Raw genomic sequence first — 27,458 nt, 5'->3', positions numbered from 1 at the left:
TCCAAAGGCCAAACCACGGATCCATGTAGGAAGAAAGGGCGGGCCGATGCAGACAGACAACCCATCGCCTCCTCTTGAAGGCGGCAGACGGTGAAAAACCAACGCTGATGCAGAAACTGCAACCGTTATTGTGTGTGTGTGTGTGTGTGTGTGTGTGTGTGTGTGTGTGTGTGTGTGTGTGTGTGTGTGTGTGTGTGTGTGTGTGTGTGTGTGTGTGTGTGAGATATAGTCTGTGTTTTTGTGTGTGTGATGTAGTCTCTGTGTGTGTGTGTGTGTGTGTGTGTGTTAAAGTCTGTACGTGTTTCAGTCCACCTGATGGCACACCTCCAGAACTCTCTGGTTGAAGTCGTCGGGCTGGTCTGCGTACACATAGTGGCCGGCCCCACGTATCGTCTGCAGGACACACACAGAGAGAGAGAGTTCACCTGCCAGGAATGCTGTCACGTGTTATGGTGTAATGGTGCAGAAGTGCAAGGAACAAAAATAAGAATAAAACAACCGCACAGAAATGATTGATTTATTACTAATAGAAAAATAAAATAGATATAGATATACAAATGATATAAGTTTTGTATAAAATATAGCAAATGAATATTCAATCGAAGATACACAAAATAGGGTGTAAAATATAATAATATAAAGAGTTTGTGTGTGTGTGTGTGTGTGTGTGTGTGTGTGTGTGTGTGTGTGTGTGTGTGTGTGTGTGTGTGTGTGTGAGTGTGTGTGTACAAATAGCAAAATAGTTGAGGATGACAGGACAGGTGTATATTAATATGATCACAACACAACCCATTTTATTTCTGTATTTCCATAGTTCAGCCATCGATCAATTAACAGTCAAGCACGGCGAGTATTATGGTTCTAAAAACACATATGGACAAGAACCAGTTCATCATAGTGTGAAATAACGACGAATAAAATCATCTTGACGACCATTACCTCACGAAAATAGCAAGTTAAAATAGCCATGAGCCAAGTGAAGCCAGTCATAATTATAACCTATTCAAAAACACCATATAATCCTTAACAAGAGCAACACAATAGCCAGATACAAAGACAGCCAAGTCAAGGACCTTTAAGCCTTGCAGCCAAAGCTCTTGCATAAACACTCTTCCACTCGCAAGTCAAAGCGGGAAAAGACACAAACGCAGATCGATGAACCCCCACAGCGCGAGCAAGAAAAGGGAGGATAACACAAATCCATAGAAGGAACAAAAAAAAAAAAAAAGACTTCACATTCTCTGGTCTCGCCGTCGACTCCATTCCCTCCCCCGCCCGCCTCACCCACCTCCCACCAGCCCCCACCACCACTTACTATGATCTCCACGTGCGAGCCGCGTCTCATCTCCTGCACGGTGCAGCCCGAGTGGCCGTCGATGCTGGAGCGCGAGCCGTACACCAGCGTGATGGGGGCGTCTGGCGGCAGGGAGCCCAGCCGCCGCAGCATGGGCCTCTTGGCCCAGCCGTACGGCACCGTCATGTTCTTGAAGGCCGTCTCCCCGCTGCCAACAGAGCCGCACAGTCGATGCCGAGGTGAGGGGTGGGACGATGACACCCAGTCCACCCCCCCCCAGCCGTGAGGGCTCTTGTTGGATCCCTGAAGTACTAAGGGTCTATTACTAGTGGGGCTGCTCGATTATGGAGAAAACACTAATCGCGATTATTCAGATGATTGTTTTTGAGTTTGAAAACATGGTGCATTTATTCAGCGTTTCTCTACATAAACACACTTTTTAACTGAAAACTTTGAAATTTCCCCTTAAAAAAGAACACAAAATGTTCAAATAGAAAATGTTCACATGGAAAATAATGTACAAAAATGTATCCAGCTGTTCTATTTCTATAAAAAAATTAATGAATAGAACAAATATACTTGTTTGACCCAGAAATCGCGATCAAAATTAGATTAATTGCCCTTAATACTAGGCTTCCCCACCAGGTGAGGTTTCCCGAGTTTCCTAAGTGACTTAAAAACAATAGCGTAAGTAGGTTAGCAACACACAGTTTCAAAATAAAGGGGTGGGTGGGTTGGGATAGAAAGATCCTGTAGGTAAGATTTAAGAGCGTCATTTGTTTGAAATGCCATAGCCATCCATCAGATATTATTATAGACAGTCTAGATTCTCTTTCCCAAATGGGTGGAGTAATCCATCTTGCCTGCCAATCACACTCACACACACTGCCGTTGTTATTTACTCTCTCTCTTTGCAACTCTTACCTACAGCAGCTTTAAACGAACACGGTGGATGTGTACTGGCCAATGAAGAACCCAGTGCCATCCATCAGTTTCAACTGGGGTGTTTGAGGAATATTTCATTGTTGTTGACGGTTGATACAGAGTTACAAGAGGCCAAGTTGAGTTACGGAGTTAGGATGGGAAATGAAAAGCCAAAAGAGGAAGAGAGGAGAGGAGAAACAGCCAGACGTACCTGGGTGCTTGGACGTTGAGGTGGTAGATGTACTCCGAGACCGTGTTGTCAACAAACATGGACGCAAACTTCTTCTTGAAGTCTGGCCGCAGGGTCTGCACTAGAGTCAGACCTATGGCAGATAGGTAGGAAGGTAAGAAAGAGATTAGTAGTGGAGTTTTCCCTGGCTTCTTCGAGAGCATAATATGCTCTCGAACTTGAACTCGAACTCTCGCGCTATTGACCATACGACCAATATTATTGGTCGTATGGTCAATCATGTGTAGTTTCAATAATGTCAATAAGTCAACTTTTTACATTTAAATAGCTTTTGCACATAATATCTATCGATATAGAATTAATAGACATATTTTCTGTATTTTTAGTTTTCTACCACTAAGTACCATCTTATTTGATCATATATCATACCACACTTTGGTACCCCACCTTCTTCAATACCATTCGGATTGTAAAATACATTAGTCTATGAAACCTTCTTGTTGTCTTCTTGTATCCAATGGCATAAAGATATTTTCCATAATGCCCCTCCCCCGGCTACCTGTGAATCTAAGTACCCAACACTGCACAACGACCTATATACCGCCTCACCACCGCCGCCTGCACTCTCGCTCTGCTGCAGGCCGCAGCAGGCAGGGAGCATCTCTACCTAGGGGCCCCACCATCCGCAGCCCCGCCAGGGGGTTTAAGGTGCTGAGCATGGCCCCCAGAGCCTTGATCCACACCGGGACGGGCCGGTCCTGGTCCGACGTGGCTGGACGCTCTGGGAAACCCCAGGGCTCCACCAGCACCATGTGCTTCACCCTGACGGGGGGAGAGAGAGGGAGGGAGGAGGAGAGAGGGAGGGAGGGAGGAGGAGAGAGGGAGGGAGGGAGGGAGGGAGGAAAGAGAAAGAAAGAAAGAAAGAAAGAAAGAAAGAGGGATGGAGAAATAGAGGGAGGTAGAGAGAGAAAGAGCGAAAGGGAGGGGGAGAAAGGGAAGGATGGAGAAAGAGAGGGAGGGAGAGAGAGAGAGAGCGGAAGGGAGGGGGAGAAAGGGAAGGATGGAGAAAGAGAGGGAGGGAAAGGATGGGAGGGAAATTGGAGTTAAAGGGTTACCCAACACCAGACCACGTGTGTGAGTTTGCTGCCATCTAGATGTTGACATCCATCAACCATGCTCCACTGTTAATAAATGCATCACCGCTGTTGCTAAGGTTGTGATTCATTTGAATAGATCAATGTTCAATACATGTTTTTCTATTTACAATTCCTGAATGAGTTCTCAAACATTTAACCAATTCCAATACATAAAAAATGTATTTAAGGGACAGAGACGGCGCTCATCCTTTTTATTCCCACGTTATCGTTGTGCCCTTGAACTCAAAGCCAAGTACTCGCCAACCTACTTGTAATCTGTAGCACTGAACAAGTGCCAGAGGAGGAGGACGCTTGGAATCATCATGCCCTGCGCTGGTTGTTTTTTTGTGTTTGTTCACAAGCTGTTCCATTTAAATAAGGCAACGGCGTCCTCGATGCAGAGGGCCCTATCTCATAACTCAGGAGACTGTTTTGGAACATGGAGATAACAATAGGGAGGAGACGTCTCACTGTTACCGATGGAGCAGCCAGATAATGTATTAAGGACATTTTACACCCCCTGCATACTACCTACATGCATACACACATGCACACACACACAAACTAAAACACACACTACAACATACACACACATTAAGACCAGGGAGCGAAGGGGGGGTGGGGGGGGGAACAACAATGGGAAAGTGAGGAGGTACATTTGGAGGACACAGCTGCTGATATCAGAGGCTGCCCCCTGTCAACATGTAGGGCGTACGTGGGTATAATCTGTAAGGACGTTCTACATCCTTCATCTCCGCTCCACCTCCCACATATTTCGGTCCGCCGACCTCTTTAGTCAGAAGTGGAAGTGTTGTTTTTTTAAGGCGGATAATAAAAGAAATTGTCAAGCATAATGCAGTCCACAGACTTGATTGCATGTGATTGGGGGAGCCGGTTCATCTGTGATTAGGTGGGTAGTGTTTGACTTGTTGTACCGTTACCAATCAGCGACTCCTGAAGTTGTTGATTGGAATCAAAAATGCAAAACACCAACACAATCACACACGATAGATAAACATACAAATTTGCTCTTCCTATAAGAATTATGTTTGTTAATTTGTGATTAAAGACACCAAATTTGCTGTACCCATAGAAATGGGCAGTACTGTCTACCCATGATAGTAGTATTAGAACACACATGGTCTAATGCTGCCGTCTTGACTTCCCTCCCCATCGAATAAATGGGTTCGTGTCAAATAGACATGGGTTCACAGGAGATTGCTGGATATTGATGTTTGACGGTCATATTTTTCATTTTTAAATGTTTGCAAGTAAAAGGTCCCTTATATACATACAGACTAATGATTCATAGCCACGGGCAAATTACTACTAACTACACTTCAGTGGGAAATTGATATTAGGGCAGCAAATGTTGATCGGATTAAAAAAATGTGTGGGGAGGGAAGCACTTGCACAACAACAACTTTGGGTCTAAATATATCTCAGGTTCCTACTCAGAATACCTCATGGTACAAGACATCACCTAGCTGGCTCAGATCCCTCTCAATAAACACTTCTGCATCCATTTGTACAAGACATCAATTAGATAACCCAGATCCCTCTCAGTAAACACTTCTCCATTGGTAGGGACAAGACATCACATAGTTAGCTAACACAACCCTCTCAGTAAACACATCTCCATCTGTAGGTACAAGACATCACCTAGATTGCTCGGATCCCTCTAAGTAAACACTTCTCCATTGGTAGGGACAAGACATCACCTAGATAGCTCAGATTCCTCTCAGTAAACACTTCTCTATCTGCAGGTACAACACATCACCTAGATAGCTAAGAACCTTGTCAGTAAACACTTCTCTGTTGGTAGGTACAAGACATCCCCTAGCTAGCTGAGGTCCCTCTCAGTAGAGAGACCCTCTCATGAAACATCAGTAGGTCCAATACATCCCCTCGCTAGCTCCGGTCCCTCTCAGTAAACACTTCCCCGCCGGTACCTGCTTGGGTGTCTGAGTGCGTAGGACGCCGCCAGGTATCCCCCGAGGTTGTGCCCCAACAGGATCATGGCCTCCAGGCCCAGCTGGGCCCTCCACTGCTCTATGGCGTCCACAAACAGCGCCTCCGCCGCCTCGGCGTCCGCGGGGAAGCGGGGCCGGCTGCTCTGGCCGAAGCCCAGCAGGTCCGGGGCGTAGACGGCCCGCCCCCCCCGGGAGAGGGCGTCCAGGTTCAGGGCCCAGAGCGCCACGCCGCCACCGAAGCCGTGCAGCAGCACCACGGGGGTCTTGTGGCGACAGGCGGTGGCGTCGCTAGCGTCCAGGGCAAGCGTCCACAACTGGTTGCCGTTGCCGACGTCGACAAACTGTTTGGACAGCCTGCCTTTTACACCTGGTAGGTTAAACAGGTTAATTAAACACAGGCATGTAGCACTGTTGCTGAGTGGATTGTTATTATAAAGATTACATTTACACATTCAAACCCATGCGATACTGTTGATACAGACTCTCAAAGATCTAAATTTGGAGAATGTAGCTCTAGTTTATATCATCTATATTCTGTAAACGATTCACTGTTCAGACCAGTCGTTTGAGACGTGTCTCTTTGGTGAGGTGACGATAAATCAGGCAAAAGTATGTTTTGTTATTCAACTCAGGTAGTTCACAAATCCAGGTCAGTATTTGAGTGTTAACCCATACTAAAAGTCATCCCCATCTCGTATTGCCCCAGCACTACGCCCCCCCCCCCCTCCCCCCATGGGGCCTTAACAAGAGAACGGCCAGACTGAGCTAACTAGGCTATCGCTCACAGCGCAGCATCCTGTCCTCTGCAGCCCTCAGCTGGCTCTCCGAGGTGGGGCACCATGCCGGCAGCCAGTTGGGAATCCACAGAGACCTGCGACAACACACAACCAACAGATACCATCGATTGAATCACACCATCCTGGCCCAACACCTGAGGAAGGGATGGAGCACACCCAGGGAGGGAGACGATTATATTAAATAGGCAAATACATTGAAAATGGGAGTTGTTGAAATGAGAGGTTGTGATTATGCATGCACCAAAGATGTTTAGTGCTGGATAGTAAGTACAAGAGGAAATGTATAATAGTTATGCAAGTCTAATCTTAACTATGCCATGATATTATTGATATGATATAATTATATTGATGTGACGGAGAGAGGTGGGTGAGTTTCTATGGTTATAGTCCGGGACAAACAATAGCCATAAACAGATGATATATAAAAAGGTAAATCGATGACTTTGGAAGAGTCAACCATAATACTTGTTAATCAATGGAAAAATATCTTGCTCCCAATGACATGCTTCTCATATTGCCTATTTAGATATGTGGCAGCCTGTGTGTGTTGCGTGTAGTATTAACTCTGCAAACTCTAAGACATCAAATGTATGTCAAGCTGGAAATATGTACTTAATAGGGTAATAGTGTAAGACATGCAACGTGACTATACACGGTTCATATGGGGCCAGGATTTCTACTACATATGAGCAGCAAAGAAGGGTGGTGTATATATCAACAAATGGAGACTTATAAAGGAGGGATGTACAGTATACTATAAATACATTTCTTGAAATGCATGCATAAGACAATAACATTCAAAGGGTTACAGAAAGAAAATCAATTCAGGTAATTAGGTTCGAGGCATTTTAGTAATATGTTAGACGATTATGAATAATTAATTGAACTTTAATAAATAAATAGCAGGGGTCACCTCAGTGTTGTATCCACGATCCCCAACACACCGCTATAAAGACTGTGAACACCGAAAAACGTCAGAATGCGCTGAAGCAGAACTCTGAAGCTAAAACAAAATCAAAATGTTGATGGAATCATTCTGTTATCAATATGCAGACTGTAATGTAATACATGTAAATGTAATCAATCATATCAGAGAAACGTAAATGTATATTATTATTCAGTTATTGTTCATTGCCAATTCCAGGACAGAATAATTTTTACTGTTAGTATCCCACTCAAAAAAATCCAAGCAATCACTGAGATAGCAACTTTGTTTATCTGAACTTTAAAAGTTTGTGAAATCAACCCATTTACACGCTGAGACATCGTGCTTTTACACAATCATTGTATCGGCATCATTCGTAAATAAACACTTCATCTCAATTCAAATAAAATATATGTTAACAAACAATGAAGTAGATAAGTGACATTCACCCTGTCTTAGTGGTTTGTTCAGCCATTCTTCCTCACGAACACGTGATCACCGACACGCTGACGTCACTCCCGGAATGAAGTCTACTCGGAAAAGGGGGCGTGTGTTTTAAATATTCTTACAACGCGTACGGGCGGTGTCCGCACCACTGCGCATGTTCAGCGGGCCAACGTGGAACTCGGGTGCGCTCCCTTTGAAGAAAGCAGGCGCACCGAATGACCGTGCACGAACGGGAAACCACACATTGCGGAAGAAATCCTGTCCTGTCAAAAATATCTAAACATTGCACCTCTCAGAAAAGGAGACGTTGGGTAAGTGAGGTGATGGTCTCTCTTTGCCAGACACAAATCACAGTGCAGTGCAAGCATCGCTGCACCCAATAAATGTCATTAACTTGCATTCATTTAAAAAGTAGTTTCAAGTTTAAAACCTCCCCATTGCAAACTATTGGCAGTTTTGTATTTTGCAAACTATGTTTTGTCCTGTCCTTGTTGTGTTCGTTATATTGAATGTGGACGTTATATCCACATTCAACCTGGTTATTTGTCGATTCATTCAATTATCCTGTGTTGTGTGCTGAGATGAACCATGTTTGGCTGGTATGAGGTCGGTGGGTGTGATGCCTAAGAAGTTTGCTACGTTGATTAGTGACGTGGACTGGATTGAAGTCCCATGACTGAAGTCCAGCGGACAACTTAATACACTTGTCTCTCTCCCCCTCGTGATGCACCCAAGGGCTGGCAGATGGTCAGTTTGAATGGTCCTCTGGTGATCATGAACTTGCCACCCCAGAGTGGGACTTGGTGGATGTGGACTAACCTGACGTTATTATAAACCCTAACCCTAACCCTAACAATTTGTTGTGTTACATGCTGAGGGGTTTGCAAGTTAACAACTGACATGACCACGCTATTTAGTCTGCAAAAAAACCCAACTATTTTGTGTGCTGTAACTAAGTTTCTACAATAAAGTTACAGGAATACGGCTGCCAAGTCCCACCCTCTAGGGCTGTGAGCCCCCGTTCAGCTGTCCCCATCAGTAACCACCCCAGTCATTCATGCCTGGGTTGAATGATATGCAAGCTTATAGTTTTTAAATCTCGTATCTCAAATAACTTCACAGGATTCAAAACGGCATTGGTTTATGTTTCCTGTATGGCTGGCTTTATACATGGGCGGAGCACTCATGACTTCTTTGCTAATCTCATGACTATTTACTTGGAATGACTCTTCTTTAGATCCTGGATGGCTTCCAATCTCAATTGCAATGTTCAACTTATAGGTGCATTGTTATTGTTAAAGCTATTAGTACATGCATTGACCATTTAATTATGTGGCCCGTTTGCTAGGTATATGTATGGCAATTACTGATTACTTGGTTATCATTGACATCCTGTAAGATAGACAATCTTTAAGATTAAACTTTAAGTCTGCAAATTGTGTCATCCCTTTCCTGGCTTGTAGATGCAATATTCCCATGTCATACTCATTTAAGAAGCTACTGGCAAATGTTGTTGTGTAGTTGTCAACATTGTGTGCAGTTTTGTGTGTGTTCTGCATGTGTCTATTGTTCTCCCATGTTTGTCGACATAGACGTCTTCGTTTGGCCATACACACAGAAGAAAAAAAGAACTCCTATTTTCTATCAAATGAACACTAATACTATTGCTTTAAAACATTCATTTAAGTCAATATCACTTATCATCTTGTTGCGAAAAAATAACACCAACCCAACAGCCTGCATGTCCTGAAGGCGTGGCCCCGTGTGTGTGTCTCTGCTGCAGGCTCCCAGGTAGCGGGAGAAGATGCTGAAACAGCCGTCTGCGGGTGGGAACGATGGCTTCGGGTTCACCCCCCTGGTGGTGGTGGAGCTGGCCCCGGACGCCAAGGAGGAGGCCATCGCCTGGCTGCTGAGGAAGATCAGCGACAGCGAGCAGAGCGGAGGTATTCTAGGACCAGGGATGGATTGATTAATGTCCGCCTGATTGACTGCCATCATCGACCTATCGGCATGGGGACATTCCCCGATGGCTGGCTTTTTATTGTTATTGTTGTTTAAGCATCGGTATATTTCGTCCGTATTTAGGACGGATATTTAGTTGGTATTATAGGGATAATGACCAATATACATGCAGGGAATAATGCAAATTGAAAACGGAGCACTGCAAATATTTCAGGGGGGAATTTGTTGAGTAAAATAGTAGGGTAAAATAAGGTCATCTAGGTTTGTTTCACCTGCAGAAAAAAAGATGCTGTCAGGTTTAAAACAATATCAGCTGCACACCCCCTAGTATTATTATTATAGCTACACCAAATACAAAACAAACTTCTAAAATTCTTTCACCCAAATGGAATTTTTATTGTGGAAAGTTTCAAATGTTACTGTGAATTGAACATGTGTATATAAACAGCAGCTGAGACTGTGTTTCAGCACAAAGGAGAAACAACATTCATATGAATAATTCATAACGATATTTCTTGAAGGAGGGATTTCAAGCCCCGATAAAAGACACACCGATGTTGGCCCCTGACTCTCATTGTCCTGTTCCTTACCCATCATGCACCTTACTTCTTTTCTTCCGTCTGGCACTAGGTGCCGGTCTGGCGGTGCAGCAGCTGTGGTCCGGCACGGCGGAGACGGAGAAGGACAACCCCAACGTGTTCCTGGTGGGCGGCTCGCGCCAGAGGCTGCTCTCTGGGGCCGAGGACCTGGGGCTCTTCAAGGAGTTCAACGACGCCTCCATGCGGGCCTTCACCTGCGCCAACAAGGACAACTTCAAAGACTTCAAAGGTACGGCGATGATGATGGTGGTGGTGGTGGTGGTGGTGGTGGTGGTGGGGAAGGAGAGTGGAGCTGGTTGTGTTGAAGGGCCCCAGGGTGGGCTAATGGCTCTCTTAACCGCACACTGGGGCTGTGTTTGAATCGGTCCGCTACAGGGCCACGTATAGTGCATTATTTAGGGTCCCCATGTTGTATTGGTACCCTATATAGTGCATTATTTAGGGTCCCCATGTTGTATTGGTACCCTATAAAGTGCATTATTTAGGGTCCCCATGTTGTATTGGTACCCTATATAGTGCATTATTTAGGGTCCCCATGTTGTATTGGTACCCTATAAAGTGCATTATTTAGGGTCCCCATGTTGTATTGGTACCCTATATAGTGCATTATTTAGGGTCCCCGTGTTGTATTGGTACCCTATATAGTACACTATTTAGGGTTCCCATGTTGTAGTGTCCCCTCGTATTATATAGTGCATTATTGAGGGTCACCATGTTGTGTTCCCTCATCTTATAAAGTGCACTTTTTAGGGTTCCCGTGTTGTAGTGTTCCCACGTGGTTATATTGGTACCCTATATGGTGCACTACTCAATATCCACAGTGCACCTAAAGATAAGTGTAGAAATGATGCACACTTATTCCCTCGCCATGATGCGTAGCAGTTTTACGTGTTAATTATGCAAATGAGCTGTCACAGGGTGACATCCAACACTTATCGGCTTGTTCATGCGACCAGTGCACGTCACACAGATGGATTTCTGGCGAAGACCCCCTATACTTATTCCCTAAATAGTGATCTAATGGAACACGTGTGTCTTACCCCAAGCAGGGGTGATGGGGTTCAGTACCGGTTCTAATGACAGGATCGAGACATGGATGATAGCCTTTTTATAAGTGCGGTTGAACCACATTGTGTATGAATCTGCTGTCACCGCACGCCATTTGTCTTTGATTGAATTTGTTCATTAAAATAAATGTCTGGCGTAAATCATAGAGTCAATACACAACGTTTAAGTCATTAACTAAATTCATAGTGGACGCCTGTTGACGATAAGGCTTTGAAGATGAACGCTGTGATTTAAATCATCGCCAGCGTATCATCTCACATTAGAGATGTCACAGTGGGATTGTGTTTTTTTTTTTCATAAATGGAATTTAAAAAAAGCTCTAGTGGCTAGGAGGCGTGTTCTTAACAAATGTTTCTTTCTTTCTCTGACGGCGTACTAGATATTTTGTTCTGACAAGTCAACTAGTAAAAATAGTAAATCTAGTAAAACAATAGCAGAAAACACATTGAAGTGTTAAACGGACAATTATTTCTGGTGCAGCCTTGAAAGCGCAGCAACAATTAGACTAATGGTTCACATCCCCAGCTGCTACTAACTCCACTGTCACCTGGTACTGTAATGACATCATTCAGACCACCATCAGTCAATGTCTCGTACAAAGACTCCGTAGATGGAAGGGGCTGGTGCCTTACGGTGTCGATTTAGGCACGTAATATTGCAGTCGCAAATGAATAACTGCTCCTTTCCTTTAATGCTTGCTGACACATCCTCCGTGTTTAACGGCGTTCTGTGGTCCCTAATAGGGGACGGCGATGGCTTCCTGAGCATGGCCGAGCGTCAGTACATCGTGAAGCACGAGCTGGACTCGCTCCGAGCCAAGAGCGAGACTCACATACCCGGATATGAAAAGGCCAAACTCTACCCGGGCAAATCCATCAGTGAGTCTACCTACCCTTTTAAAGTGGATAGATCGATGAGCTGACCAGTCTGTTGTCTACGTACTACACGTAATTGTCTGTCTGTCTGTTGGTCTTCTACAGTACTGTCAAATACATGAGGTTACAATTTAGTTCATGATTTTAGACTTTACAGAAACTGGGTTTTGGGAGGGAAGCGGTTTAACATAATATTGGGTTTTACTGTTAGGTTTGTGGAAAGGTGAAAGAATGAGATGCTTCTTAACAGTCTTTCACTCTCTCTTGCTCTCTCTCTCTTTTCTTTTTCTCTCATTCTCTCTCTCTCTCTCTCTTCCTCGAGCTCCTTCATTGTTAATGGCTTTAATATGGAAATAATGCATATGCTAATAGAGCGAATTATTCTCCGAACCAGATAAGGAGGCAATAAACTTGCAGAGTCGTTGGGATGCCTCCATTTGGCGGTCCACATTTGACAAATTGAGCGTGAGCACAAGGCAATCGCTCTCCACAAACAATACACTCAAGGACTGACAGATTAAATGATAGTGTTCTCAAGCACTAGGACGTCGTTAGGACGTTCCCTAGGAGACAATAGGAGTTTTCACCGCAGACAAAACATCACATTTGATTGGTGGGCCCGTCCATTGTCTCTGCCTGTCCTTTTGTTTTACAAAATGGAGTTGCGTGTTTAATTTCCCTGGCAAAGACAATCAAGCCAAAATGAAGGCATTTAAAATGCCCACGGTAGAGAAAATGAAGAATCATTTGTGTTCACAAATCCTGCTGCGAAACTCATCGAGTAGATCTCCTTATCGCAGGCGAGGGGAGATTGCGCCCTGAAATGTCACCCTAATTAGAAGCAAAGTAATGAACCACTTTTTTTTCCCCCCCTTACGTATAAAAATGTATAAACATGAGGTATTGCTACGTGCTCACTGCAGTCCGGCGGATGCAGTCCAAAGGCATTCTGGTCCAGGTATTCCCTCTCCACGAGACGGAGGAGCTGAAGAGGCTGTCCTTCTCCTGGTACAAAAAGGTCAAGCTGTCCTTGCAGCCACTGGGTAAGCAGAGAGCTTGTGTTGTCACTTCACCCGTCATCCTATAGGTTTTTTATTCTGTATCAAAACGTTGGGCTAGCTAACATTCGTATGCTTACAAGTATGAGTTTGCATGGGAAAACAAAATATCAATTTAAGGATGTGCCTTGTTTTAAATGCTGGACGATGAGAACGATGAGAACAATGATGTTCTCATCATGGTGGAGTAAAACAATCAAGCAATTAGGAGTCAAGTGCAGGTCCATCCGTCTTATTAACCATCCGTCTTCCTGCTCCTCTTCCCGTGCCCAGATGAAATCAGGCACTACTATGGCGAGGGCTTGGCCCTGTACTTTGGCTTCTTGGAGTATTTCACCTTCGCCCTGGTGCCCATGGCTCTGGTCGGCATACCGTACTACCTGTTCGACTGGGAGAGCTACGACAAATACGTCCTGTTTGCAGGCTTCAACCTGGTCTGGTGTACGGTCATCTTGGAGGTAGGACGGTTCATTCAGCCCACTCTAATACCGGCTGTTACTATTACATTTACATTTAGGGCATTTAGCAGACGCTTTTAGCCTAAGCGACTCACAATAAGTACATTAGTCAGAAGAAAGAGAAACAACAATAGGCGGTAGGGATGTTCATAGAAACAAGTGCCAAGCACTTACAATGGCTAGGTTAACCCATTCCCCGTATACAACAAAGATAGCTAGGATAAGACGCTACACAATGCTAAGTACTGTTTTTAAGTGCCAGAGGACATACAACATACAATAAATGCGTACATTAAGTGCCAGGAGGTACAACATACAATAAGTGTGTACATTAAGTGCCAGGATGTACAACATACAATGAGTGTGTACATTAAGTGCCAGGACGTACAACATACAATAAATGCGTACATTAAGTGCCGGGACGTACAACATACAATAGGTGCGTAAGAGGGTTGTTTTTAGGAGAGTAAGGGAGAAGATGGGGCAGTGGGGGGTGAGGGAGGTGAAGGGGTGGTGGGGGGTGAGGGAGGTGAAGAGGTGGTGGGGGGTAAGGGAGGAAGCAGAGTCCAGGTGAACTCTGTTCTCCAATGTGGATGGTGCTGCTCCAGCAGTCGTCTTTAATCATTTTGACATTTGTCTGAATGTCAAAACCCAGCTAGTCATTAGTGCCAGTTTGTCATAAGGTGTTCATTATCACGATGACAACATTAATCAAAGGCTTCGGTGCAGCTCAGTGGCGCCCGACCTCACAGCTTGATATGATCCCGGATAAAGCTGACTTAGAGATATTTGATTAAAGATTATTATAATCTTTTTTAGAATTTAAACAATCTGAAAGGTCTCACCATATTATATATATCTCACCATATATATATATATATGTATAATACAAAGGGGTTGAATGATTTGGGGAAATAATTGAATTGCGATTATTTCAACCAATATTGCAACTGCGAAAATTATCTGTAGTATGACCAACACAACATTGGAAGCAGTCAACATATAAACTGCTCTTTCTTTTAGGCCAGGCCGATGTGTTGAGATGAATTGATGCATGAATTGACATTAAAACATCTTAATTTAACTATTGAATTGTAAAAAAAAAAATAAAAAATGAATATTACTGATCTCCAGTAAGTAACAATAGCAAAAAAACGCAAAATTGATTTTTTTCTTCATCACAGCCTTTGCGATTTGCATATTGCATTCTATAACATCGCAATGTCTTGCGTCGAGGCGTCGCAGCAACAAGGGCTGTGATTGGTCTGCTAACGTAAACCCGACACAGAACCAAAACAGGTTCACGACTGTGTCGAAGCGTCTGCGTGGTCCTTGCATTGCGTCGACGTGGAACCACAACTGAGCCTTTACTCTGGCATCCATTTCACTTGAATAGGTAGATGTTGAATAGGTCAACGTGTGTGTGTGTGTGTGTGTGTGTGTGTGTGTGTGTGTGTGTGTGTGTGTGTGTGTGTGTGTGTGTGTGTGTGTGTGTGTGTGTGTGTGTGTGTGTGTGTGTGCGCGGGAATCCCATCGGATCCCGACCCACAGGCAGAGATGTATAGTAGTAACAAAGTAGAACTACTTCACTAGTGTACTTAAGTACTAAAATGCTATATCTGTACTTTACTGGAGTATTATTATATTAGTACTTCCACCTCAGTGTGGTGTTTAAGGAACACTTCAACTTCTACTCAAGTCACTTTTTGTATGTGGTACTTTTACTCAAGTCTGGGTCTCTAGTACTTCATACACTTCTGCCCACAGGCATGGAAGCGGAGCAGCGCCACCATGGCCTACCGCTGGGGCACGCTGAGCCGCAAGAAGGCCTTCGAGGAGCCACGGCCGGGCTTCCACGGGGTGCTGGGCTTCAACCCGGTGACGGGCCGCGAGGAGCCGCTGTACCCCAACACCCGGCGGCTGCTGCGCATCTACCTGGTGTCGGTGCCCTTCGTGCTGCTCTGCCTCTACCTGTCGCTCTACGTCATGATGGTGTACTTCCTGACGGAGGGCTGGGCGCTGACGCTGCACGACGCCGAGCCCACCTTCTGGACCGCCGTGCTGACCTTTGTGCCGAGCATCATCTACGCCGTGGTCATCGAGGTCATGAACCTCATCTACCGCTACGCCGCCGAGTTCCTCACGGGCTGGGGTGAGAGTGTTCTTTATTTATCTATATTTATCTTATTTTTATCTTTTTAAAATTCACAAATTTGATGTCATATCATGTATACAATATATACAGTAGGCCTGTATGTATGTATGTGTGTATATATATGTATATATATTTATTATTATTATTATTGTTATTATTAATAAACATTTTAAAAATAATAAAAGAAAAATAATGAGCAATAAAATGCAAGAAAAAAATAAATAAATAAATGGGATCCTCAGGATCCTAAGCAACAAATGCATACCTCAAATAATATATATATCAAATATATATAGTATATACACATTAAGACAACCCCATCCAACATTCAAAACAACGTCCTCTGCTCAAAACACTCTGTAAAGTCCCTTAATACAATATTCAAAAGAAAAACACTGATATATATTCACACAAACTCACACCGGAATATTGCTCACTCTGAGGGAAAGCACAACCGAGCAAGCAGGACACAAAGTGAGTGGCGGTTTAAAGAGCAGCCTGAGTGGTTGTGGTTGTTGGTTCGTTATTGGGTGGGGAAAGTATGTAGTGAAATGATTTAGAAGTAGCATGGATTTTCTTTAGACAGGGAATTACAGGAAGGACATGTTTTTGTTAATGCGAGCAGACTTGCAGACAAAGTCTCTGACGTTTGACTCAAGAGAAACGTGATAGTGACAGTGAGTGGGGAGTATAATCGCAATGTTGCGCTCGGGCCATTAAAGCAATGAGATGGAAATCCCTCCTACCTAACAGAAATGATGGAACACAGCCGGACCATTTTGTTCTATTGTTTCATTCACTCTAGCTTTCACATTTTTCTCATCACAATTTAAGTCACGTTCTAGTGAGTTCTTTGGTCTGCATGTGCACATTGCAGTCCAGCTCTTTTGAGCCTAGCTGTAAGAAAATTATTAATTAATTAATTTGCAACAGATTTTCCCTACACATTAATTAACCGTGCCAACCTACAGGTTGCTCTTTAAGGTTATGTCTAGCAGTGACTTGATTGCTAATTGCTGGTATGTCTCGTTTTCTTCTTTCTTTCAGAAAACCACCGGCTAGAATCCTCTTATCAAAACCACTTGGTCCTTAAAGTGTTGGTGGTGAGTGTGGAGACATTTAAACTGGCTTTGTTTGTTGTTTTGTGTTGTTTTTTTTGGCATGTCTGAAGGATTACAGAATCCTGATCTCCATCAACCTGTTTCTTTGTTCCCAGTTCAACTTTTTCAACTGTTTTGCCTCGCTGTTCTACATCGCCTTCGTAATGCAAGACATGTTGATGCTCAGACAGGTAGGTATTTTGTTCTGTTTCTATTGAATGCTTTTCTAAGTACTCAAAGACACTTGACGTAAGAAATATGTGAATTAATATTAATTCACATTAATAACAATAATAACCTGAGTTTATGTACCTACTTTCAAGGCGCCCAAGGACACGTTACACATAGCACAAAAAAATAAAATAATAAAGGAAGAGAAAATAATGGGAAAGGTTTCTGAGGACTGCAGAACAACTTTTAAACTTTGAGGTTCTCTATCTTCTAGTGTTTGCTGCAGTAACTCTGCCTCTGGATTGTCTTTCAATGCTGTATTGTTAAGGGAGGCACATATTGGACATTCAGCTTTCAGCTTGTACCAATGTTTAAAATGGCAATGCTTTTGTTTATTTTATTTATATGTTGTATTTAGTCCACTTTTTACGTCAGGGAAATAAATCAATAAATCTGCATTATAAAGAATAACATAACTGTTATAAAGTCTTTCTGCCTTTCATTGAAATATCTTTTGAAGGAGCATAAATTAAATCATATGAAACAACCTTTTTAATACAACCTTCTTTCACAATACTGTAAAATAACAATTTCAAAACGGATGCAACACGACGGATAAACATCATCCACTGCCATCGGTGAAAGCAATCTTATTTGTTCGTCGGTTTGAATCTACTTCTTCTTCTGATTCTACTTCTTTATCCCCCTCTGGCTGCAGAGTCTGGCAACGCTGCTCATCACCAGCCAGATCCTGAACCAGGTGATGGAGGCCTTCCTGCCCTACTGGCTCCAGAGGAGGCGCAACAAGAAGATGATGCGCAGGGCCCGCAAGAGAGCCAGCCCCGGGCCGGCGGAGATGCCCCTGGCCGACCAGGTCCGGCTGGAGGCGGACATGAGCACATACCTGGTGGGTGCAACACACACACGCACGCACGCACGCACGCACGCACGCACGCACGCACGCGCACGCGCACGCACACACACACACACACACACACACACACATTCACACTTATAACAAAAAATACTTTATCATTCTACACTTCTTAAAATATGATCAGATGGTACTTTGTAAATCCCAAATTTGGGATAATGTTGTGTATTATATTCCTATAGATACTATGCACTTTAGCTAGTTATAAATAGTTATAGCTACTCTGCACCATTTTTTGGAGCATTTTGTGATGCAAGACTGTGGTTTCTGACGCTCATCCAATATTGATTGCACACTTTCGATGTTCTCAGCCTCGGTAACAAGTCAATTTGGATAAAGATGTCTGATTAACCGAAATAACAGCGTCTTCTTTGTGGAGGGAGGATGTGGTTTTGTCTGGTGTCTCTGCATTTCATCACACGTTTTTTCGTTTGGGTTTTCTCTCACATGCGCACCTCACACGTGCTCATCACGTGCGCACCTCACATGCACACCTCACATGCACTCCTCACATGCACTTATCATGTGAACACCTCACGTGCGCTCCTCACGTGCGCTCCTCACATGCGCTCATCACGTGAACACCTCACATGCGCTCCCCGGGTGAACACCTCACGTGCGCTCTTCACATGCACTTCTCCCATTTGCTCCACACATCCTCGGCCACATTGGAAATAAGCGCGTGGGCTTCATTGAGTTTTGTCCTTTTGAATCCTTGTCAAAAAATGTCAACAAAGAATTACAATCAATCAATCAATGGATCCGCCCACGCCCCGCCCCCCCCCCCCTCTCCCTGCAGGGCACGTTCGACGACTACCTGGAGCTCTTCCTGCTGTTCGGCTACGTCAGCCTGTTCTCCTGTGTGTACCCGCTGGCCGCCGTGCTGGTGGTGCTCAACAACGTCACCGAGGTCTACTCGGACGCCTTCAAGATGTGCCACGTGTTCAAGAGGCCCTTCTCGGACCCCGCCGCCAACATCGGCGTCTGGCAGGTGAGGGCAAACCCCCCCCCCGGGGGGCCCCCTGCGCGGGCCTCCCGGGGGGACCGGGCCATGTGAGCCCCCCCCATGTCGGGCTGTGTCGCACGGTTAAATCTGTTCATAAAACACGCGACACCGCTCGGAAGATTAGGTTTTAAATGTGTTGTTCGGGTTGCCTCATCCAAGCGCTCTCTGCGCTCGGTGAGAGAATACAAACGTCTCATTGCCGCAAAAAGAAAAAGGCAGAATCAGGAGATCGCAGGCCTGGGCAATAAAACAATAAATGATCGTATCTTGATAGACTTTTGATCAATATCAATATAAAACATGTTCAATATCTATCGATAAGAGACCGGACCACCGAATCTAGCAGCTGGGTTTGTTACACAAACACGGTTCCATACTTATTTACAATATTTGAGTGTTTTTCATCGTTGTATCGACATTGGAGTATTTATCAATGAGGAACAGTGGAAGGTCATATTAAGTGTTAAACAGAAGTGTTTAAATCCAGCATGGTAATTCCTAGTCTTTTTAGGTCATTAAAATGATCAATAGTTCGATATCAACCAATATGATCAAGTTATATCGTGATATGTCTTTTAGCCATATCGCCCAGGCCTAGACGATCGTACGTGTTCATTACAGTCCAGTGAGCACGTCTGTCATCGTGTCTTATTCTCCGTCCATTTGGACCTAAAGAGGGTCAAAGGTCAAACCTGAAGACGATTCCATCTCCACATTCTGCTGCGTGTGTTAGTGTTTTTTCTTTGCCTGTTAAGTCTTTTGTCTCTCCTTGCCTCAGCTCGCCTTCGAGGCCATGAGTGTGATCGCCGTGGTGACCAACTGTGCCCTCATCGGCATGTCCCCGCAAGTCAAGTCCTACTTCCCCGAGTCGGAGACCCAGCTCATACTGTGGACCGCCGCCATTGAGGTACTGCAACACACACACACACACACGCATGCACATGCACATGCACACGCACACGCACACACACACACACACACACTACATTATGACTCTCTAAGCCCCAGTTCACACACTGTAAATCTTGGGTTGATCAGATCACAGGCACTCAGCTATAAATACAGGTGTCGATGCTTCAGTAGAGACGCGTCCGGTAGTGGTGGTCAGGGATTTGTGCAATGCTTTTAACACACGTCAACCGTCTCTGACCATAGCATACCTTAGCCTCACACTTGTGGTTAGACACAACCTACGTGATTGTCACACTTCCATGTGGTCATGGAAACTCACCCCTCAGCAGGCTTAAGAGGTGGAGTTCATGAATGACTGCTAATATCTCAGTTGGCGTACTGTGTGTGCTCGCCGTGTCCCCTTTTAGGAAAAGCTTGAAGGCTATGTAGAGTATTCAAATGGATGCAAGCTAAGTTATTTGCACATAGTTGTTCCTGGAGGTGTGTTTTTTGCATTGAGGATGTGTGAAGACAAATCTGATCTCTCGGTCTGATTGCGACCCAACAGAAGTTTACAGATTAATCGGAATGTAATATGCTACGCCTGAACATACTATTCCCTATTTACAATAGTAAATAGTAAAATGGTGCTTTAGTTGTGGACAGTGACAGGCTTTACCCTGTAGATGGAGCCAGAGAGTCGTGTAGCGATCTGTACAAAGACTGAGCAGAGGTCTGTTCCTCTGTAGTATGTTTGTATCACGTGCACAAGGATGTGGCCCTTCTTTTTTACACGCACACGCACACATGCACACACACACACGCACACACCCCTGCCTGGGGGGGGGGTGAGAGGGAATGGAGGGATTTGACTAAGACGCATCAGAAAGGATAAAACCTATAAGTGCATGTAGCTGCGTGGCTTAACAAGCTCCTTAGGGTAGGTAGCCAACCAGAGAGCCCTACAGAGAGACGCAGCCACCTATCCTCACCGGGGGGAGAGAAAGTGGGTCATCCTGGCTCATCAATCGCCAGTGGCTGAGATTGAACAAGGAGCGAGCCAATAAAATCAAAAGGCAGAATCACATGGACATACGCAATTTATATGTGTTAGATGTGTTGCTATGTATATATATGTATATGTTCTCTCTCTGTCTCTCCCTCTCTCGCTGTCTGTCTGCCTGCCTCTCTGCCACTGAATAAACGTCAGGCTTCTTAATAGAAGATAATGCGACAAAGGGTTCATTCACATTCATCTCATTTGTGTTTAGGAGTCTGCTTAAGGAAATCAAGCAAACTGCTGTTATAGCGAAGAGCTTTTTTTTTTAATGGGTTTTCATGTTTCGCTCTCTCTCTCTCTCTCTCTCTCTCTGTCCGTCTCTGCCTCTCTCTCTGTCCGTCCCTGTCTCTCTCCCGCTCCCTGGTTCTCTGTTAGCGTAGACAGGCTATTAAAGAGACAGGGTAACAAGACGGATGGGCCTGCGGAGGGGCCTGTGCGCACGCTGTTTATTAACCGTGTGTGTAACGTACGGCTGCTCGAGGGGCGGTGGAGCTCTTTACTGCCATGCTGTGTTGTGCGATGGGACCCTGAGTGGTGGCGGTTGTTGTACTTACTTTGTGTCTGTACTTGGGACTGTTAAGAGGCACGTGTGTGTGTGTGTCTGTGTGTGTGTGTGTGTGTGTGTGTCAGTGAGTGTGTGTGCGTGTGAGTGTGCGTGCGTGCGTTGTGTTCACCCCTTCCCAACACTCCGACCCTGTTTCCTCCAGCCGCGGTGCTATGATACCTGGGTAATTACTGTATGGGGCTGACACGCACCGCCGAGCCGTAACCAGGCAACCGGCCAGCCACGGTAAAGCACCAGAGAGGTCCCTTTCAGAGGAGGCATGGGCCTGTCTGTTTCCATCTATGCAGGCAAACAGGGGCGCTTTAGCCCCCGGCCCACCACCACCACCACCACCCCCACCACCCCCCACCAGCATCACCACCACCCCCACCATAACCACCACCACCCACCACCAGCACCACCACCACCCCCACCAATAACCACCACCACCACCACCACCACCACCACCCCTGAAAGTTAGAGGGTGCATGCATGACCTGCATATGTTAAGGAAAATGGAACAATCTTAAAAAACGTCTTTATTTTTTCGGCTCCAATGTTGGAATGTCTGCCACATTAAACACACCGCTACGGTAAAGCCCAACAATGATGAATCACAACTTTCAAACCCCATCTTTCTTGCGCTGTTGCATAAAGCATTCAGTACAGCAAAACTAAAGCAGAAGCTATGTTATAGCTTTTTTGCCCGTGACCTTGTCCCTCATTATTATTCTGGGAAGCTGTGCAGAAGCAATCCCAGAGCTCTGCTTTACACATAATCAGATCTGTGTATGGCCGTCCACAACAGTGTATAGTGTAGCTTATATATAGCAATTCATATTAGTTTAAGGTCTTGAAGCTGCTCAACTACTGACAAGGGTTAGCAATTCATATTCTGGTCTTGTTGTATTCTTGTCATATATCATACCCTCTACCTTGACTTGCCGATAGAAAAAAAACACAGCAACCATTATTTAAGACTACCCCGGGTGTCTCTTTCTTCTTCTTTTGGATTTACTTTTAATTATTCATTTACAACCAGGATTGTGCAGATTTAGTTTTCATTAAAAAAAAAATGGGTTTCATTTAATTTGTTTTTTATTGTTTAATGAGGAATTCTCTGTATGGTGCTTTGGAAAGGCCCTGAAGAGCCAAAGAAGATAATAAATAGAACATGGATGATTCAAATGCAACAGCATCGGAGGTCTCTCCAATACTAAGTTATCACTGCAGCACATGGCGGGGGTGGGCCTGAGGTTTCAGCCAATTGCATCAGCCCTATTACTCCTTTTGCCGGTGAGTTGACCTATCTGATCTCTGATTCAAAAGGGGAGGCCAGGTCCACATCATGGGCTTCCCAGGGTGGTTGAAGATCCCAATACTCTGCTCTCTTTACCAACCTTGGGTCTCTTCTCAGAGAGAGAGAGAGAGAGATTGTCGGGAGTGTCAGAATGACATTGTGACAACGTGAATACGCTTGTTTGAAGCTGAGCATTTGAAGTTTGATCACACCCCACCGTTGACTAAATGGAGCAGTGGATTTATAGGCTGTCATGGTTTGGCCTTGAAGAAGCAGAGAACAATTCACCTTTCTTTTGTTTGATGTTGTTAGGAACATGCCTCTATCCACATTTTCTCTCTCTCTCTCTCTCCTCTCTCTCTCTCTCATCCTCTCCTCTCTCTCTCTCTCTCCTCTCTCTCTCTCTCTCTCTCTCTCTCTCTCTCCTCCTCTCTCCTCTCTCTCTCTCTCTCCTCTTCTCTCTCTCTCTCTCTCTCTGCAGCGCCACAGAACACGGCTGGGAAATATAAATGAGCCTTGAATTGCATTTTTTGCAATCAGCTAAGAGCCGGCAGGTTTGTTTTGCTGGCTCAATCAATGTGACAAATGGCCACTGGGCCAAGGAGCCTTCCTTCCTTCCTTCCTTCCTTCCTTTCCTGCTTCCTTCCTTTATTTGTCCTTTGTCTGTCTGGCTTGCTGCTGGCTCTTAAGTTGTCCATCTCTTGGTTTAAAACATTGTCCGAGAGATCATTGAAAGTGAGGATAATATTGCATTAAATGGAGGATAGATCAATATATTCAAGTTTCAATTGGTTTTATTGCTGAGTCTGACACTATTTTTATGTCTCTGTGGCAAAATGTTTAGTTAGCGTTAAAACGATAGCCAGATTTTATACTGTAACTACAGCGTATATCACTAATATGTAAAACATCTATTTATCTTTCTAGCCAGCAGTCTGCTGAAACAAGTGTTTACACACACACACACAACACACACACACACACACACACACACACACACACACACACACACACACACACACACACACACACACACACACACACACAGGAGAAGGAGGTTAAATCCCAGGAGTAGTTATCTCAGCCCTCACTCTGTGAGGTGCGTGTGTTTGTGTGTGTGTGTGTGTGTGTGTGTGTGTGTGTGTGGCATATAGATGCAAACTATTGACAGTGACTAGCATGCATACACAATAAATTCCCATGGGAACAGGCACACCTGCGGTCTTTGAGTCCTGCAGGTCAGGAAACAATATTTTGTAGACGAAAGGTCACATCCAGTACAGGTAAGACAGGATGTGCATTATGACGATATAGTTAGAATTACGATCGATTTCACATTATATGGCCCTTCACTTAACACCAATTCCAAAGAGTTGTTAAATATGTTGTACCAAAATGTGATTGGGTGCGATTACAAGGTCGAAGTGAATCTCCAAAAGCGACGCCCTTGTTTCCAAGCAGCCATTGTATCAGTGTCTTTGTTTACACACTCTCTCCAGCGCCCATCACTCACTTCCTTTCCTTCTCCATTTCTTTCTTTCTATTTTAAAAGTGTAGTACGAGGGGACAAAGAAGCCAGCCTCATTTAAGAGATACAAGACTGATCCCATCCTCTTATCTTTTGTATAGTTTTTTTTAAACAAAGCATCGTGATAGAGATCCTCTTCCAGGAGAGAATAATACAAACACATTGTTGCTGCTGCTGCTAATGTGAAATGGCAGCAGTTCACTCTGTCGCAGACCGCGGGCAGTGGAGCCACTGACGTTACTGACCTGCTTCTATCGGTTTATATGTAACGTGATCGTGGAACACACTTCCCCTTTGTTTGTGTTTGCTTTCAGCACGGCCTGCTGGCACTGAAGTTCATCCTGACCTTTGTCATCCCAGATGTGCCCAAACAACATCCAGACCAAGCTGGCGCGGCTGGAGTTTGAATCCCTGGAGGCACTCAAGAAGAAGGTAAGGGCTAGACCTAGGTAGGTTGTCGGTCGGTCTGTCCCTCCCACGGACAGACCGGCGGCTGGCTGAACTACAAACACAGAAATAGAGAGCCAGGAATACAGAGAACAGGGCTGGGCTAGCAGAGAGCAGGACTAACCGGGATGGGCCCAGACAGGGAGTGTGGCTAACAAGGTATGTGGCTAGCGCAGGGCTAGCACGGAGCGGGGCTAGCACGGAGCGGGGCTAGCACGGAGCAGGGCTGACAGGGAACGTGGGCTAGCATGGAGCGTGGCTCGCTCGCGGGTGGCTCCGCGCAGCTCCTGCAGAGCGTGGCTAGCGGCTCACGACAGCTCCTAAGCACGCTGGGTTGTTATGAAGACGGATGCCTGGTCATCCAGACGCTCCGCTGTCACTCAGAGCTGACGGCGTTTGCCTAGTGGCGAGGCAGCTTGTTGGAGGGGGGGGGTGGGTGGGTGGGGGGGGTGCTGTGTGTCACGGCTCACTGACCGGCCTGGGAAGAGAAGGGATGTGAGTCACGGCTCTGATCGTTTCAGAGCGGGACCTTGAGTGGTGTCATCTGTGTAGTGTGTAGTGTGTAGTGTGTGTGTGTGTGCGTGTGCGTGTGTGTGTGTGCCAGCCTCATCGGTATTGGTATCTGGCACTGATCACTGTAATGACCCGAATACCACTCCTCCCCGCCCCGCCCTACCTCCAGAGCCCGGACCGGAGTGTTTACCCAGCACTACCTAGCAAAAAACTCCCCCTGTGTTTGTGTACGCGCTTTAATTGGTCGGAGGTGCACTGGCTCTGCCGTCGCTCCGGCCCCTGCTCCGTTTCGCCTCCAGCGCTGCGAGACGAGTGTGGCCCCCACTTCAGGGTCTGTCGGCCCGTGTCTGCCAGAGCGCCGAGTCCACAAACAACACACTCAATGGAGCCGCAAACAGGGCCACATGCTTGTGGGCAATAACCGCTCCCCTACAGAGGCCTTGTGCACTCCACCCCCCCCAGCCCCCCCCAGCCCCTCCTTCCCCTCTCCCCCCCTGCCCCGCCACCTCTCCCCCCCCCCCCCCAATGCACGTCTCGGTAGCACTTTTGCCAAGATGAACGAGGCATCTCCTGTCAATAGTATTGATATAGCGGGCAGTGTACGGAGTATTAGCCATTAGCATTACCCTTCAGCCCGCAGCCATCTGTCTGACGGGCCAATGACAGCGCCTGAGTGCTTCTCTGATGATGATGATGATGATGATGATGCTGCTGCTGCCGCCGTCCCAATCGGTTACTGCCACGCGCACAGGCTCCTCTGTTCGCACAAACAGGTGGTGTGTACGATGCGCGGCTGGCTTAAGCCCCTTTGCCCCCGTGGCACCTCGAGACTCTACTGTTTGTTCATCAGGTACTTGAGCTCTAGCGGTGATGGGGCTAGGACCGGTACGGGCTCAGCCACCGCACCGGCGGCTGGCCGGGTTGATTCATTATTGACCGCTGTATTGATTTACGTGTGTGTGTGTGTACATCATGTGTTTCCAATACCGGGCGCTGGTTGCATCAGTAGGGAGAACCTGACATTTAACCTTTTAAATGAACTGACATTTAGATTTATTTTATGGCTCCTTGGTGGTTTCAGTTGAATTATCACTAAATACCTTCTAAAATCTACACATTGATTCATCATGTAAACTTTGTAGACCAAAATTCTTTACACTTTCTTTCTTTTATTTAAAAGTCTCATCGTTATTCATGTATACTACCAAGCACGTATTATGCCTCACAGTGTTTTACATGTGAGCTGACACAACTAGATGAATACATTGAACCGAACAGCCTAGCACTGCGGGTCAGTCAGCCATTTAGAAGGAGGACTCCTGGGGTGGGTCTGATCGGTTGCTCTGTGCTCTCTTGGTTCTGTGCAGAGTCTGATTCAAGGACGGTGAGTAGCGCTTGTTTCCGTTTGGTGACCGATTGTGCCCCCTTTGCCTTTTGCAGTTTGGTTTTCTCTTGACACAAATGGTTCGGTTCAAATGGAGCGGGTGATTTAACTGAACGTCATGCACTGATGTGATACCCTTACTAAACACAAATGTCTTGGGAATGTGATTCAATTAATTTGTCATGCGAGTGTACTTTAACATGTATGTTATTAACACCTCCCCTTCCAATCTAATCAATCAACCGATCTAGCTTTACAACAGCGAGCATCATCTCGTCGCACCTTGCTTGATGTTTTGATGTTTTGATCATTTGTGTTCCCTCGCCGTGCATGCTGGGATAGAGGACTGCAGGCCAGTCTGTGTGATTTATGCATGATAGTGCTCGGACAGAGAGCCACACGGGACAGAGAGATAATGAAGCTAGATATTTAAGTGCCTCATTTGGCTTCAGCTGCACCTCATTGTCAAACTCAACATGGAACACTGCATGAAGGAAAACTCAGAGTAAATGACTGTCGGAAAGCAAGAGCAGACCTATTCTGCCGAGATAAGACAATTATGTGCTGTAGTGATGGATAAAGCACATTAAGACACACTTTATGACACACGTGAAGATGTTACACTGATGTATTACATAAAGATGGACAGAGGTTTAACAATGTAGTAGTCCAAAATACAATTCTCTGCTAATTGAAATTGCATGGAGCCACTCTTAAAA

At 45.3% G+C, this 27,458-nt stretch overlaps 2 protein-coding genes across 3 annotated transcripts in view; one reads left to right on the top strand and one right to left on the bottom strand.

The window, feature by feature from the left end:
- Positions 1-213: 213 nt before the first annotated feature.
- On the bottom strand, positions 214-7,714 carry abhd5a (abhydrolase domain containing 5, lysophosphatidic acid acyltransferase a; the record flags this gene model as incomplete). The annotated part of the gene is made up of 8 exons (XM_084471207.1): positions 214-393; positions 1,316-1,502; positions 2,430-2,541; positions 3,076-3,230; positions 5,497-5,884; positions 6,303-6,388; positions 7,228-7,269; positions 7,689-7,714. 8 exons carry the CDS (start codon positions 7,712-7,714, stop codon positions 304-306), a joined length of 1,086 nt encoding a protein of 361 aa, XP_084327333.1. The 3' UTR covers positions 214-303.
- Positions 7,715-7,887: 173 nt separating this feature from the next.
- The window catches only part of ano10a (anoctamin 10a), a 23,228-nt gene continuing 3,657 nt past the window's right edge, over positions 7,888-27,458 (top strand). The window contains exons 1-14 of one of the 2 annotated variants that reach the window (XM_084471458.1): positions 7,888-7,997; positions 9,470-9,629; positions 10,279-10,476; positions 12,059-12,193; positions 13,114-13,233; positions 13,522-13,706; positions 15,474-15,858; positions 16,909-16,964; positions 17,078-17,152; positions 17,851-18,039; positions 18,866-19,057; positions 19,851-19,979; positions 24,710-24,827; positions 26,723-26,739. In XM_084471458.1, the coding sequence (XP_084327584.1) occupies positions 9,491-9,629; positions 10,279-10,476; positions 12,059-12,193; positions 13,114-13,233; positions 13,522-13,706; positions 15,474-15,858; positions 16,909-16,964; positions 17,078-17,152; positions 17,851-18,039; positions 18,866-19,057; positions 19,851-19,979; positions 24,710-24,802 (1,896 nt within the window). In that variant the 5' untranslated portion in view covers positions 7,888-7,997; positions 9,470-9,490 and the 3' untranslated portion in view covers positions 24,803-24,827; positions 26,723-26,739. The remainder of the gene's footprint in view (positions 7,998-9,469; positions 9,630-10,278; positions 10,477-12,058; positions 12,194-13,113; positions 13,234-13,521; positions 13,707-15,473; positions 15,859-16,908; positions 16,965-17,077; positions 17,153-17,850; positions 18,040-18,865; positions 19,058-19,850; positions 19,980-24,709; positions 24,828-26,722; positions 26,740-27,458) is intronic. The other variant, XM_084471459.1, reaches the window with a different exon arrangement.

This window comes from Micromesistius poutassou (genome assembly GCF_964030765.1).
Source record: "Micromesistius poutassou genome assembly, chromosome: 8".
In the NCBI taxonomy this organism is placed as follows: Eukaryota; Metazoa; Chordata; class Actinopteri; order Gadiformes; family Gadidae; genus Micromesistius; species Micromesistius poutassou.
Note: the sequence above shows the minus strand (reverse complement) of the source record. Positions and strands in the feature narration are given on the sequence as shown.